Source organism: Pipra filicauda, unplaced genomic scaffold (assembly GCF_003945595.2).
Source record: "Pipra filicauda isolate LSUMZ 115617 unplaced genomic scaffold, ASM394559v2 scaffold245_size1146780_pilon, whole genome shotgun sequence".
NCBI classification, from domain to species: Eukaryota; Metazoa; Chordata; class Aves; order Passeriformes; family Pipridae; genus Pipra; species Pipra filicauda.
This window is the reverse complement of record NW_024104360.1, coordinates 110,696-124,878: the sequence shown is the minus strand read 5'-3', so window position 1 is coordinate 124,878 and position 14,183 is coordinate 110,696. Positions and strand designations below refer to the sequence as shown.

The window sequence follows — 14,183 nt, the reverse complement described above, 5'->3', positions numbered from 1 at the left end:
TGAAGGTTCTTTTTTTCTTTTTCTATCGTTACTCCTAATCAGCTACATAACCTATTAAGGGAACTATTAGGTGGTGTTCTGCTTTGGCTATCTTGTATTAACTTAGGTAGAACTATTGTGATAATTTGAGGAAAATTTCCAGAAGTGACTTTCACTTTAGACATTCTATTTTTGGTTGACCAGGCTCATCCTAAAGCTCAGTGATGCTCTCAGACTTTTATAGACCATGTGTCAGCTGGAATTTTTTGTCACTGAGATGATTTCTAATGCCTGGTCCCCAAATACCGGTATATCTCTATTGGGAGGCAGTTATTTACAATTAAGATATCCATGCATGTAATGCAAGGGCAAAAATTAACATTGGGTAAGGATTGCTTCAAAAAAACCCACAAGCATTACTTTTGATTCTTAATATTCAGGGATGTTGCGGGTGTACTTCCCCATTTCAGATTAATTTCTTTTAAATCTTTGGTTAGATGTTGTAACTTTTATTCTAAATAATTAATTTCTATAGTGGTTTTAAATGGAATGTGGCTTCTATTGAACATAATTACTTTGGTATTTGTTTTGAACAATAAATATTAATCTTGTAAAGGAGGTCAAATTCTGCACAGAACCACTAAATCATAGACTATTCTGAGTTGGAAGGGACCCACAAGGATTATCGAGGCCCAACTCCTGGCCCTTCACAGGATGATTCCCAAGAGTCACACCATGTGCCTGAGTGTATTGTCCAAATGCTCTTTGAACTCTCTCAGGCTTGGTGCTGTGACCACTGCCCTGGGGAGGCTGTTCCAGTGCCCAACCACCCTCTGGGGGAAGAACCTTTTCCTATAATATCCAACTTAAACCTCCCCTGACACAACTCCAGGCCATTCCCTCGGTTCTCTCACTGGTCACCAAGAGAGAAGAGATCAGTGCCTTCCCCTCCTCTTCCCCTCATGAGGAAGCTGTAGACTATGATGAGGTCTCCCCTGTCTCCTCGAGTGCCCTCAGCAGCTATGGGTTTTTCTCTAGGCCCTTTACCATCTTTGTAGCCCTCCTTTGGACCTTTTCTAATAGAATTATATCTTTCTTAAGGGAACCCCTGGTGGTCTAGTGGTTAGGATGCAGCACTCACTGCTGCAGCCCGGGTTCAATTCCCCGTCAGGGAAACTCCCCTGGGCAGATGGAGCTCGTCAGCCCTGTAAGGCCATCCATTTAAGAGAAGGTCACTCTAAACAAACCTACATCCTGAGGACCTCACTGCCACTGTCCAAGCTCGCTCAGCCCTGGCAGATGAACGTTAGGATTAAAGGGTGGGCTCAGTTCAGCGCACACTGTGTCTCACCTAAAAAATCCACTGCGCAGGCTCGAAGGGTAAAGACCTTTCCCAAATCTTCACTCGCAAAGACTGGCCATACTATATCTTTCTTATATTTTGGCTCCCAAAACAGCAAACAGGTCTCAAGGAGAGGCTGCACTAGTGTAGAACAGAGCAGGACAATCCCCTCCCTTGCCCAGCTGACGATGCTTTGCTGGATGCCCCCCCAGGACACAGTTGGCCCTCCTGGCTTCCAGGGCACTGCTGACTCATATTCAACTTGCCATCAGCCAGGAGCCCCAGCTCTCTTTCTACAGCCCTCTCCCAGATGCAGAATCTGGCCACTTGTCTTTCTTAAACTTCATACGGTTGGTGATTGCCCAGGTTTCTCTGTAACTTGTCCAGGTTTCTCCTCTTCTTTGAGGGAGTCAACAGCTCCTCCCCAGTTTAGTATCATCAGCAACAGAAAAGTGAAGGGAAAATTTTAAAGTCAGACAGAGCTTCATGAGTCTGAAATATGAAAGTGCAGAAAGGGAAACCACAGCTGCTTTACGCTTCCTTTTGAGCAGCGAGCTGGGAAATACTATCACTTCATTTCCTAACTTTCCCTGACTGCCACAGGCTGCTTCCAGTGTGTTCTCTGCTGTGAAGACATTTGTGCTGTGCATTGTTTTTTGCTGGTTTTTGTGTGTTGTTACAGGATCTACTCCTGGTTAGACAGCACAGGTAATTTAAAATCTTTCTGTAGAACACGTGCTGTAGTTTCGAAGTTATATATATGTTTGGAGAAAACAGATTCCTGTCTGAGCCTTTTATGCTTACTTATAAACACACTAAATGAGGTGATGTTTTTGGACAATAAAATGATGACATCTGGAAGGTCTGGCTTTAGATTTCTTATCGTAATTATCCTGCACTACAGCTATCTCTGAGTAGAGGGAGAAGGTACCTAACACACAGAAAACACTGAATGAAGAGGGTTATTCATGTCAGAAGATTGTTCTCTGTAAATGGCAACATTTCAGGTATCTGCAGGTAATAGCACCCTGTGTGTAAAATGGTAACAAAGGAGGGATGTGCTGCTCAGTGAACAGGGAACATGATCACTAGATTTCATTGCATAGTTCAGGATCATTTCCTAGATGAGAATCAGATAGTTCAGCAAAGTACCCTTAGCCATGGAGAACAGTTACTAAAAAGTGAAGATCATTTACCCATCCCTGTCCCTTCTCCTGTATGCATGGGTTATGACCCTGCCACTGACATTTTCCCCGTCATGTCTATTCACTTTAACATCTATAAAAAACCCAAACAAAACACCTAAAAAAGGTTATCCAAAGGTCCAGAATAACTTTTTTTTAATTAAAATTATTCCTGAACTCTAAGTTGTAGACAAACTTGAAGGGAGTTAGAGGACATGGGCTGAAAATCTGGGGCTGCTCAATGGCACTAGCAGGGTTACGTATTTCCTTGACTGCCTCTGTGCATCACTCCAGCTGTGTCAGCCCTATGTGTCGGATATGATATGATATGATATGATGATATGATTTTCTTGAAAGATCTCTTGTACCACACCATCTTGCAAAAGTCTTGCCATAGTTGGTAGCTGACTTACCAAATTTGTATGATTTGAGCTACCTATAAGTAACTTAATCAGACATTTGATTGTCTGCATTTCTAATAGATTCAGTGAGAAGAAGAAAGAAATAGCTCTTTTTCTAATAGAAAATTGGACTCCTGTTCTGAATATTAAAGATGCATATTTTCAAACTATGTCTTGAACTAGAACAATTGATTTTATGAAAACATGTCATTGTTCAGAATGAAAATGGTGTTTGTTTTCTAAATAATAAGCAGCACAGGAGCAGTAGGCATGTTAGGATATTCTGCAATTGGATGGAGAAAATTGTGTGTGAAACCACTAGCTCTCACTGAAAGTAATCTAATAATTTCTTTTGGTACACCTTGTGTTTTGATAGGGCAACCTGGCTTGCAGTATGCAGGTTTCATACACCTTAAAGGCCAGACTGTGTCCCTAAGTACATAGTGAAGACCTCTCTAAAAGCAGCAAGATCAGTCTTCTCAAAAGGTCTCAGCTCTCCTAGAGGCATAAATAACATCTGAGTTTTTGAAGAACCAGCCAATGTTCCCATGGGAGCTGTGCACAGCTGAACCACAAAACAGTTCTAAACACAAAATCAGATGGTGACACTGGTACAAATGGCTCCTTTCACATTTAGCAAATCAAGGGTGGGTGGGGTAAAGCACTGCTCTTAACCATCATAGCCTGGGCTTGACTAAATTTACTATGAATAAACATTATGCTATTCTCCATCTCTGTCTTCTCAGGGGTATGGTGTATTTCTGTCTTTCAGTGAAGTGTGTATATGTAGATCAGATAAAAGAGTAGCACTCACTCCAGCTGTAAGTAGGAGTTAAACAGCTGTTGTACTTATGCACTGGAAAATATAGAGGATCAGGGACAGAGGAGCTTTCTGGAAAGCCACGGAATCAGTTTGGGCACCTTTGCAGGCCAGATTGGTTTCCAATAAAAGCTGATGGAGAAGCACCCACAAACTAAAACAAACCAAATACCCTCCTACCATGGCCATTGGCATTTAGCAGTCAGACACAAGAGAAGTCAGAAGGAGTGAACCTGGAGAATAAAAACATGATTACAAGGTGATTTAACAATAAGGCAGCAATGATTTCAGTTTAATGAGTTGGCAGCAATGCCAGCTATGAATGTTCACGTGCTTCCTCTTCCCGTGGAGGCTGTGCTGTGAACTTAATCAGACGACTGCTCTAGATACGAAAATCACTGCCAGCGCCAAATGTTTGTTTTTCAAGTTGGCTAAGTTCCCTGATATAATTCACAGTATGGTCCCACAAATAATTGATCTGGCACAACAAAGGGGAAGCTGTACTGAGGGATCAAGGTGGGCAAGAGGCAGTGCAGAGAAACAGGTACTTACCAGTTTCTCTGCCAAGAGCTTTGATTCATAAAACCATGCTCTCAGTGGGAAATGGAGGCTTGCTGCATCCCAGCAGTGAGAGAATGGTAAAGTCTGTGCTGCCAGATGTTCCTATTCTAGACAAAGTAGAGCATTTTGGTCTTCTCATGCAACCCTCAGTTCATTCCTGGTGATCAGTTCTTATACCAGCATGTTATTTTCCCTTGATTAAACACAAGCAAGAGGGTGATGGAGGAGGGAGAGAGGACAATGGGTTTTCTGAGACATTTTAATTATAAAAAACACAACCTTTTGGTGAGCTTCTATTTTTAGTTAAACAAGTAATAATGAATCAAAATGCTTCTTCAGTCTTAATTATCCAATAATAATTACTATAGCAACCAGTTGTTTTATGTGGCACATGCTGAAAACGTTCTTAAAGAAGCACAACAGTTTTTACTTTTCCAGCTTTCCCAAAGCAGACAAGAACTGCTCTACACTGTTTTGAAGCCAATCCAAAATTAGAAAACAAAATAGGAAAATAATTAAATAATTTCCCACCGGCTCATTTCAGGAACTAATGAAATTCGTACTCTTTAGGATTGATAGACCCAAAGACTGTCCAGCTAGACAATACATTGAAAACCATTTCTTTGCTTCTCACATGTGTTTTGGTGACATCAGCCCCAGCACTACTCTGCTTCTGTGCAGCAGAACAAAATTACCTACTGAAGAGGTTAATAATAAGTTTATTTCTGCAGAGCTCACTAAGGTGTCTTTCTGCACTTGAGGTAATAACACACAAGTTCAGTGTCCTTCTGGATTTCAGAATTGTTTCTAAACTTTATCAGCCTTTTCTCCGCTGCCTCCACTGTGCTTTCCATGTGGATGTATGCTGCTGTTGGCTCAACTTCATGATGAAGACTGCCTGTGGCAATTGCTGTCTTTTAGGGCCAGCTATCAATCAACATATTTCCAATCCATTGGGTTTGTTGAATGTTCATAATATTCACTTTTCCTTAGGTTATGGGCTCTTTGGAATTGCTGAACTCAGTCAATCTCTACACACTCCATAAATGTCTATTAGTGGCTGGCCTTATGATTCTATATTTCCTGATGGACAGTTGCACATTTCAAAACAAAAACTCATGGCAAAACTAAAACAGAGTTCAGTTATGAATTTTGAAGTTTTGAAAATTCTGGTATTTGCAAACACTTCTTTAACTTGTCCCCAGTCACTCATAAACTCACAGGATTCTGTGTAAATTCCAAATGAAAGCCAACTCAATTAGGTGCTCTGAATAGCAGAAATGCCCACAAATTGCTGTTATGTCTAGTCCGGTAACTCACCTGTGCTCTTCTGAACTTCTTGTTTCCTGAACTACATCCAATTTTGTCTTTAAAAGCTGTCTGTGACTGACTACCTACCACTTCACAACAGGCTTGGGAGCTACCTTATCATATTTTCAATGAATTTTCCTTTTCCTGTTCTCTTGCATTACTATACTGTATCTGCTTTGATTATAACTTCTTCCTGACCAGCTGTGTCCAGTAACTTTTAATTGTTCCTTTGAAATCTGGTGGTTCCCAAATCAACTCAAAATGTTAACTTGGTTTCAGTTGTCTTGGCAAAGCCCTTCTAATACAATGAGTAGCAGATACACATGAAATTATTTGAATCAACATGTGTTGTCAAATTTAAACTAAGCTTATTTGTCTGATTCGCATCCTCTCCTTTCATAATATTTCCATAACATGGAAACATAGCTAGTTTCCATACTGATTTTGCAAAGGGCTCTGGGGTACCTGAATGGAGGACACTTTATAAATGTAAATTTATTTAATAAGTGAACTAACTTCTTATTCTCCTCCTATGAGAAATTAAAAGCGGAGTTTTGGAGTAAGAATTTCAATGTTTGCTTCTTCTTGGGCCTCTCACTTCATAAAGGATGTTGAGGTGCTGGAGTGTTTCCAAAGGAGGGCAACAAAGCTGGTAAAAGGTCTAGAAAACTTGTCCTATGAGTTTTCCTACAGTTTCCAGCTGTGGGAATTAGGGTTGTTTAGTCTGGAGAAGAGAAGGCTCAGGAGGGACCTCATTGCTTTCCACAACTACCTGAAAGGAGGTTGTAGAGAGGTGGAGATCAGTCTCTTCTGCCATGTCTCAAGTGAAAGGAGAAGAGGACATGGCCTTAACTTGCACCAGGGAAGGTTTAGATTAGATATCAGGAAAAAAAATTTCCCTGAGAAAGCAGTTAGGCATTGGAATAAGTTGTTCAAGGCAGTGGTGGAGTCACTGTCTCTGGAAGTGGCCAAGAGGCATCTGGTTGTGGCATTTGGGGATGTTTTAGGGGTGATTATGGGGCTGAGATTCTTGAAGGGCTCTTCCAACCTTGATAATTTTGTGATTCTATGATTCTAAGTAACTCAATGATCTTGTCAAGTTACTTCCTTTAGCTCTGTTCATCCTATTATGTGATTATGTGCAACTGCAGGTTCAGTAGAAATAGTGGTGATTGTGTTACACAGATATTCCAAGGCAGTTGGTGATGGGTGTCTTCTTAGCATTTAATAAATATTCAAGAAGCAGACCTCCTCAGAGCCCTATTTAACATCAAAATGTATCATTCATGGCTTTTTAGGATCACTTGATGTGTCTACTACTATTGCTTACAGGAGTGCTCTGCAAGGTACAAATAGACTTACAAACGTTGTGAAAATATTTTCTTCTTTTCGCATTGTACCCTAACTGCCCTACTACGTGAGCATTGATTATTTCAGGTGAGTCAAAAAGATATGTACATCCTCTAAAATCAGTCTACCCTGGCTTGTAGGTTGTAGAAAATAATCTAAGAATTCTGGAATTAACCCTAGTAAGCCCTAGGAAAAAGGAGTGGCAATGAAGGATTCAAGTCTCATATGTCTTTTTTATTCTTTTATTAAAATGAGCTACTAATTAAAAATTAGTATGCCTTGCAACTTATAGTGCTTTACTCTTTGGATTGCTTTCAATAGGACTAGTAGGTGTAAGAAAAGCAGATTCTGCCTCTGCATAAGCTGTTGTTTTACCTGTAACATATTTTCCATTATTCCCTTTGTCCAAATCAAATTATGTGCTCATGAAATCTAATTGAAGGCCAAATTCTAATGCATTTGCTCTAAGGAGATCTGCTGAAGTGAGCAGCAGTAGTCCTGAGTGTTAGCAGAGATGGGTGACTGAAATGGCCTCACAACGAAATTGCAACTGAATTTGTGAGCAAAGGAGAGCACCTCGACACTTTCACTGTGGAAATGCACATTTCAGATATTCTGAAGGGATTTTTTTTTTCATCCTCTAATCTAGCTTTCCTAGTGTGTGTGAACACCAATTATCAGTTCATGTCGAAGTTAAAAGTCAGTCAAAAAGGCGTGAAAGGCTGACTCCTCCAGCCACCTACAGCTGATTTCAGTTGTCCTGCTGAACAATGCAATTCTGAACTAGTACTAATCTCATGTCAGCTCATCATACGCCTCCCAGTAGCCTGCACCAGAAAGGATTTATGTCATAGCTGAATTAATTCATTCTCTGATTTATTTTGGAGCAAATGCAGAGAATGCCTGGGGGAAGCTGGCCAGTCCAGGGCAACCTGTCTCCAGTAAAACAGGGTAAGGTAGATATCAGGGGAAAAGCAGTAAGCACAGAGGTGGAATAGTGATAAACACAGAGTGACTAAAGAGTCTCAAATTCCTCCCTTTCAAATAGTAAAAGTAAGGGGTTATATTTTAAGACAGTAAAATCAAGAATGGTGAGAGGCAAATGAATTGGAAATGATTAGTCACTGTTTATAAGCATAATGCAGCACTCAAAGAAATTATAAAGCTGTGAATTAAAGCAAAAAAAAAAAAGGAAACATTTTTATCATAAAGTCCCTAAATAAATTGTAAAAATCTTTGTTATTGAGTGTCATAGGGACCAAAAGTACAATTAACTTGAGAAAGGCATCAGAAAAGTTGTGCAGCACTGGGTATACCACATCTAGCTGTAAACTGCAGGATCCTGGAGGCCAGGAAGGTGCAAGGATCATGCTAATCATTCCCTACTTCTCACAAGCCTAACCTAGACATCTATTACTGGATGAAGTTAAACAAAACTTCATCTGAAGTCAGGATATGCATTATTATTTGATCATAGCTTATCAACTGCAAATTAATTCCCTGTACTATAGTAGAACAATACTCCAGTTTCAGAAATATGGCAATATATAAAGTTGAAGTTTCTTCTAGATGCATTTGGTTTCATATCAGATCTCACTTTCAAACCCACGTGACTGTGGGGATTGCAGATCTGAGTCAAAGCATCACAATGAGATTAGAGAGTCTTCTCTTAGGAAAAACAACACTTGGATTTTAGGAAGACTGATTATTAGATAATGTTAAGAAAATGCGATGTCTAGCCCAAAATGTTCTGCAATCACAGATTGCTGGAGTGTTCAAGCCTGTTTTAACAAAACATCGCTTAATACTTGCTGTACTCTTGTACATATTATCTGCTGTTTTATCCTTGTGCTCTTACCTGAGCACTCTGTGTTTTCACTCTGTGTTTGCTTGAGCACTCTGTGTTTACCAGAGGCAGTATTCTGAATGATGAACACCTGATCTGTCTTGGTGTGGTAGTTCTGGTGTTGTTATGATCCTGTAGATGTCAACCAAAGCTATCAGAGCCTGGGTGCCTTTGAAATCTCAACCAATAACAAGGATGAGATGTTGGATAAAGTGCTGAGATTCCATGTCTGTCCTGTCTCTAGTGCAGTCAAATATTGCCAGTTTCTTACTCTCCCAAACAATCCTCACTTCAATGGTGTTGATGTGCCCTCCCAAACATGCAGAGCACAGAGAGATATCTGTGAAAGACAAATAAGCCACTGAAATTTACACTGTCCAAGGATCCACTCCCATTTGGCTCTTTTGAGTTCACATGGAAAAGGAAGAAGCTGTGACGCACAAGGAAATATTTTCAACGAGGAAAATGAGTTCAGCTCTTATGTAGACTTCAGCAAAGAAAAAGTCTGTGTACACAGGCACTGGCTAGGCAAGAATTTGGTTATCCTTTCAGCTTCCCCTGTAGAATGGTTCAGAATTCACATTGTGGAAATTCGTGCTTTGGCATCAGCTGAAAATGAATTTACATAATTTGGTCAATAATAACACAATAGCTAGTATCACTGATACTAATTCTTAGTTAACTGACATTCTTTGTTTTCCTTAATATGGCTTGCTTCCCAAACTAAGCCATGGAACAAATCACAAAGTTGCTCTTGCAGGACAGGCAGTGCAAAAACAAATTGTTAATTATGTTTGTAATCAGTCCTGGTTAGAGCTCTGTGAGTCAGTTTTTGGAAATATCATTTGTGGTTCAACTAGAGTTTAATCCCCCAAATGCTGCATATCTCATCCTCAAGGCAGATATAATTTTGCAAGTTTGATGCCTCTACTTAAGATCTAAGAGATTCTTTTACGTAAACTTTCCTAACTGCTATTTTTGCAGCCTACAGAGAAGTCATTCTCTCTGTCTCTTTCTTTTTTTTTAAACAGATATTTTTGCTTCTCCCGTCTAATCAAATCTTATTTGTTGTTCATTGCAGATAGCAGCTCAGGCAGTGTTATTTATGTGTATGAACACTGCAGGAATCTTCATTAGCTACTTGTCAGACAGAGCACAACGTCAAGCCTTCCTGGAGACCAGAAGATGTGTAGAGGCCAGACTGAGACTAGAGACAGAAAACCAGCGACAGGTATTGGAGAAACAATCCGATTTTTGTATTAACTGGTATTGATAATTGTACAAGACCGGGCTTTTGTCTGGGCCTTGCTGACTCCAATGTGATGCCACTTGATCTATGCAGGTTAAATGAGTTTTATGCTGTTATTTTGCTGGTATGTATTGCTTGCGAGTTGATATGACATCCTAAAGATTTTCACTGGGAATCAGCATGAATAGAGAGTGGCTCTTCATTGTCCTTTCCCATAGAAGAGGCCATCAAATGAAACAGCAACTGGCAGGTGTTAAAAAAAACAGTTCTTTACACAAGAGGGGCTAAGCTGGGGAACTTTGTGTTTCAGAGTGTTTAGGATAGTAAAACTTGTATTAGTCAAGTGAAGGATATTCAAGAACCATCTGGATGTAATCCTGTGCCACGTGCTCTAAGATGACCCTGCTTGGGCAGGGAGGTTGGACCAGATGACCCACTGTGGTCCCTTCCAGCCTTACCCGTTCTGTGATTCCGTGAGTCTGTGAAAACCAAGTTCCTGGAAGTGAACCGAGTCAAGGCAGAGAAAATACTGAAGCATCACCTCTGGCTCACAGAGGGCTTTTTGCAGCTGAAGCATCACTATATGCTTTCTTTGTTCTCAAACTCCCTCTGAAAAGATATGATGTGTGCAATAGCGTACTGGGTCAAGCAAACTTCTGATCTGAACAGGTATGGTTGTCCTTAGATACATCATCTTTTCTAATCCAAAATAAGAGGTATTGGATAAAAAGAAGTTTGCTACTTATTATTTTCTACCAAGGGAGCAGCAATGACGTAGCATGTTATATGTATTTTGCATTCCCACTGAAATATCAGAAGGTTCCCCTGTTGTTTAAAATCTTGTATTAAGATCAAAATACAACCTGTATATATAAATATATATATGTTATGCTGCTAATTCATTCTCAAATGAATGTAGCTATTCATTTTGCCTTTTTTGTATAAATATGTATATTGATTCCCAAATTTATTTAATTTGCCCATTGAAAGTCATACTCTTATACAGAGTTCTAGGAAGATGTCCTATTCTAGACTTTATTGACTAATGACTCAGTATGAATATATAACTGTGCTGAGTAACGCCAGGTACTTCTGCCAGTATATCTCTGTAGCCATTGCTGACTGAAAAGGCTTAGAGGGATGTTATCTAGGATGCACTGTTTTCATTTGAACTGTAGAATCACATTTTTATGCCTTTTGGATTCTTTCAGGGTGAGGTTTTTTTCTTTTATATTCTTGTCTAATCTTTCATAAACTATTATTTTGTAATCTTTATTTTTACCATAGTTTTCTAGAGTTCATCATAAAAAACTTTATAAAACACTAACAAAAGATTACCTTGTTTCCTTGTTCCACATTATACTGAGGATTTTCCATTAGATTTATTTTATCCTCTCATGGGAAATGAAGTTTGTACACAGACAAAGATTTTGGGAAATTTAATTTTGCTGAACTTGTACTTTCTATTAGGAAAATGAAGACAGATTGTTTCCATTTGGTGGGAAGATTTTTTTTTTCGAGAGGGGGAAAGTAGTGGTTGGATCTGAAATATTTGCTTTTAATCAGTCAATGTTGAACTGTGCATTTTGTCTTGGCCCAGTGCCTTGCAAGGCTTTGGGGCTGTAATGTTCCCTGAGGGCAGAACTTCCTGGACACTTACCTCACCAAAGCCAAGACTCACCTATAACCAAACAAAGTAGTGTGTCACAAGCATCATATGACTGGAAATGTATAAGGGAAATTGTACTTGGGCCAAGGAAAATGCCCACAGGAGAAAAATATGGACAACAGGACATCAAATGAAAGATCTCTTCTAAAACTCAATCTAATAGTAAATGAAACCAAAAATTTAGGTACAAAACATTTTGAAATATTTTTCATTAATTTTTTTTGGAACTTTGAAACTGTGTTATTATGCACACCCATGTATATATTATTAACAATAAATTATAACAATATTAACAAAATATTCCAATACTGGAACATGTTGGGGAATGGAGAACCTGTTTCCCTCAGTCTTCTATTTTTTCCCTTTGCTTCTGCAGTAACATCTCGCTGAAGTGATTTTTTAAGCATATTTACCTTAAGAAGACTGGCAAGGTCACATTTTAGGTGACCACTTTTTTTAGCAGCTTGCTTATGCTCACTTGATCAGTACACAGGCAGTAATTCAGTGACTGCTAGTATTTTTCTCTCTTGAAGACATATATGTCATAATACATGGAATCGGTGGTTCACATGAATGTAAAAACCTTATTACTTGTTAATGCTTATCACCTCTTAAAAAGCAAGGATTAAATCCTGGTCAAGTAGACTAAATTAATTCTACCCCTTTCTAGAAAATAACTCTAATATATGAAGGGGGGAAAAAGGTGGAAAAAGAGTGTGCAGGACAATAGTTGTGGCTTCTGAAAATTTCTAAAAATATGGTTGAGGAACTAAAAATATGCAGAGAAAATAGAATAATCATTATTTCTGTAATTCTTCCAGACAATAATTCCAGAAATTCCAAATTCTGTTCCACTTCAGTTGCTTTCCCCTTCACTTCCCATAAACTGTCTAAACTAAAGATTTCTTACAGGATGGTGAAGTATTTTGTGGCTTTTGGTGGTGGCACTGCTACATTCTATAGTAATGGATTACTTAATTTAAATCTCTAGAGGCTTCTTTCATCCCCACACAGCTTCTGCTTCTAAAACCAAAAATAATAGATAATTACAATGGGTAATTGTATTAATATGTCATATATATGGCACCTCATATGAACTATGACAGCTTGACAGATAGGTCCCTTTAGAGTCCAGTTTTGTCTTTACCTTGTTTAAATCAAAAGACAAGTAAAATTAAAGTAAGAAAAAAACAACGTGAGCTTAAAACTACAACAAGGAGCGGTATGCTCATCCACAAGCAATTGCTGAATAAGGCTCCAATTTTATATAATCATGGAAGTTATATAAATGCTTCAGACATATTTCTATTCATTACTGTGCATTATTAAAACTAAGAAATCCAGTTTCTGCCCTCTCAAAATAACCTTCCAATTTCTCAATAACCCTTAGATTTATAATCTCTAATCATCTGTCATTCTAATAACTATAAATGCTACTGCTATCATGCAGTATTGTACAATGCCTAAAAGAGTCAGTCATAGAAAGTCACCCGACTGTAAGCCAAACATTTTATACTGTATGTTTTAGAGACAAGCAAGAGGTACCATCAGAAAGACAGAGCTGTAAAAGGAAACAATAATACTGATAAGTAAAGATTTCTGTGTTTTTTGAGAACCCTCTAATGAGCACTTGTAGATTTTCTGGAATACAAATATATTTTCTACTATATCAGCTTCTGTTTTGTGGTGAAAAACAAGAGATTGTTCTGTATTTTCAGATACATTTCATACAGATGAGCTAAGGTTTTTTTCAGTGAAAGCAGTTTCATTCATTCACTTGCCATCATTGCATAAAGTGCAATGAAAATAGAAGGTGAAACAATGAAAATTCCACTAGGGATGAAAAAACTTTTTTGTTGTTCTTCATACTACTCTGACCTGAAATTTGGACAGTTAGATGTGATAGTGTGTTTTCCAGGTGTCATTATTTTCCAGCAGTCTCTCCCTTTTATGGGGTTTTCAGGGTTCAAGAATTCCTTGCTCTATTTCATTATTGCTGTAAAGTTTCCCAGTTTGACAGTCAAAGCCATTTTGTTGTTCAGAAATGTCTGGGCCTATGGTCTCTGTAAAAATGAATTAGCTCCATTGGCTCACTATCCACAGAAAATATCTTCAAGTGCAAGTTCAGCTTTTATGCCTACTTCAATTTATTCACTTTTTACATGAGAAGGAAGAGGATGAAGTACCGACCTGGATGATGGAAAAGACTTTACGTTGCCTGGCTGGTCCTTCCCTGGCCACTGGGAAACGTGTCTCCAGTTTTTAGGTGACTCAGTTTCCAGTGTTCATGTTTCCAAAAGTCTATACAATAAAATTCCTACATATTTTTACTTCCTTCCTCCCCCATCACCATTTGCTTTCAACAAGACTTTAAAATAAAATTTTCACAAGTATTTCAGAAAGTCAGGACTTTCAGTCGTATTTTCAGATTATCAAGGATCTGATTTTTTTTATTGTTATTCTTTTGTTTT

General features: G+C 38.7%; 1 protein-coding gene across 2 annotated transcripts in view; it reads left to right on the top strand.

Annotated features, from left to right (window-relative positions):
- The window catches only part of ADCY8 (adenylate cyclase 8), a 132,778-nt gene that overhangs the window by 23,817 nt on the left and 94,778 nt on the right, over positions 1–14,183 (top strand). For both annotated transcript variants that reach the window (XM_027720806.2, XM_027720805.2), the window contains exon 2: positions 9,876–10,025. In XM_027720806.2, the coding sequence (XP_027576607.1) occupies positions 9,876–10,025 (150 nt within the window). The remainder of the gene's footprint in view (positions 1–9,875; positions 10,026–14,183) is intronic.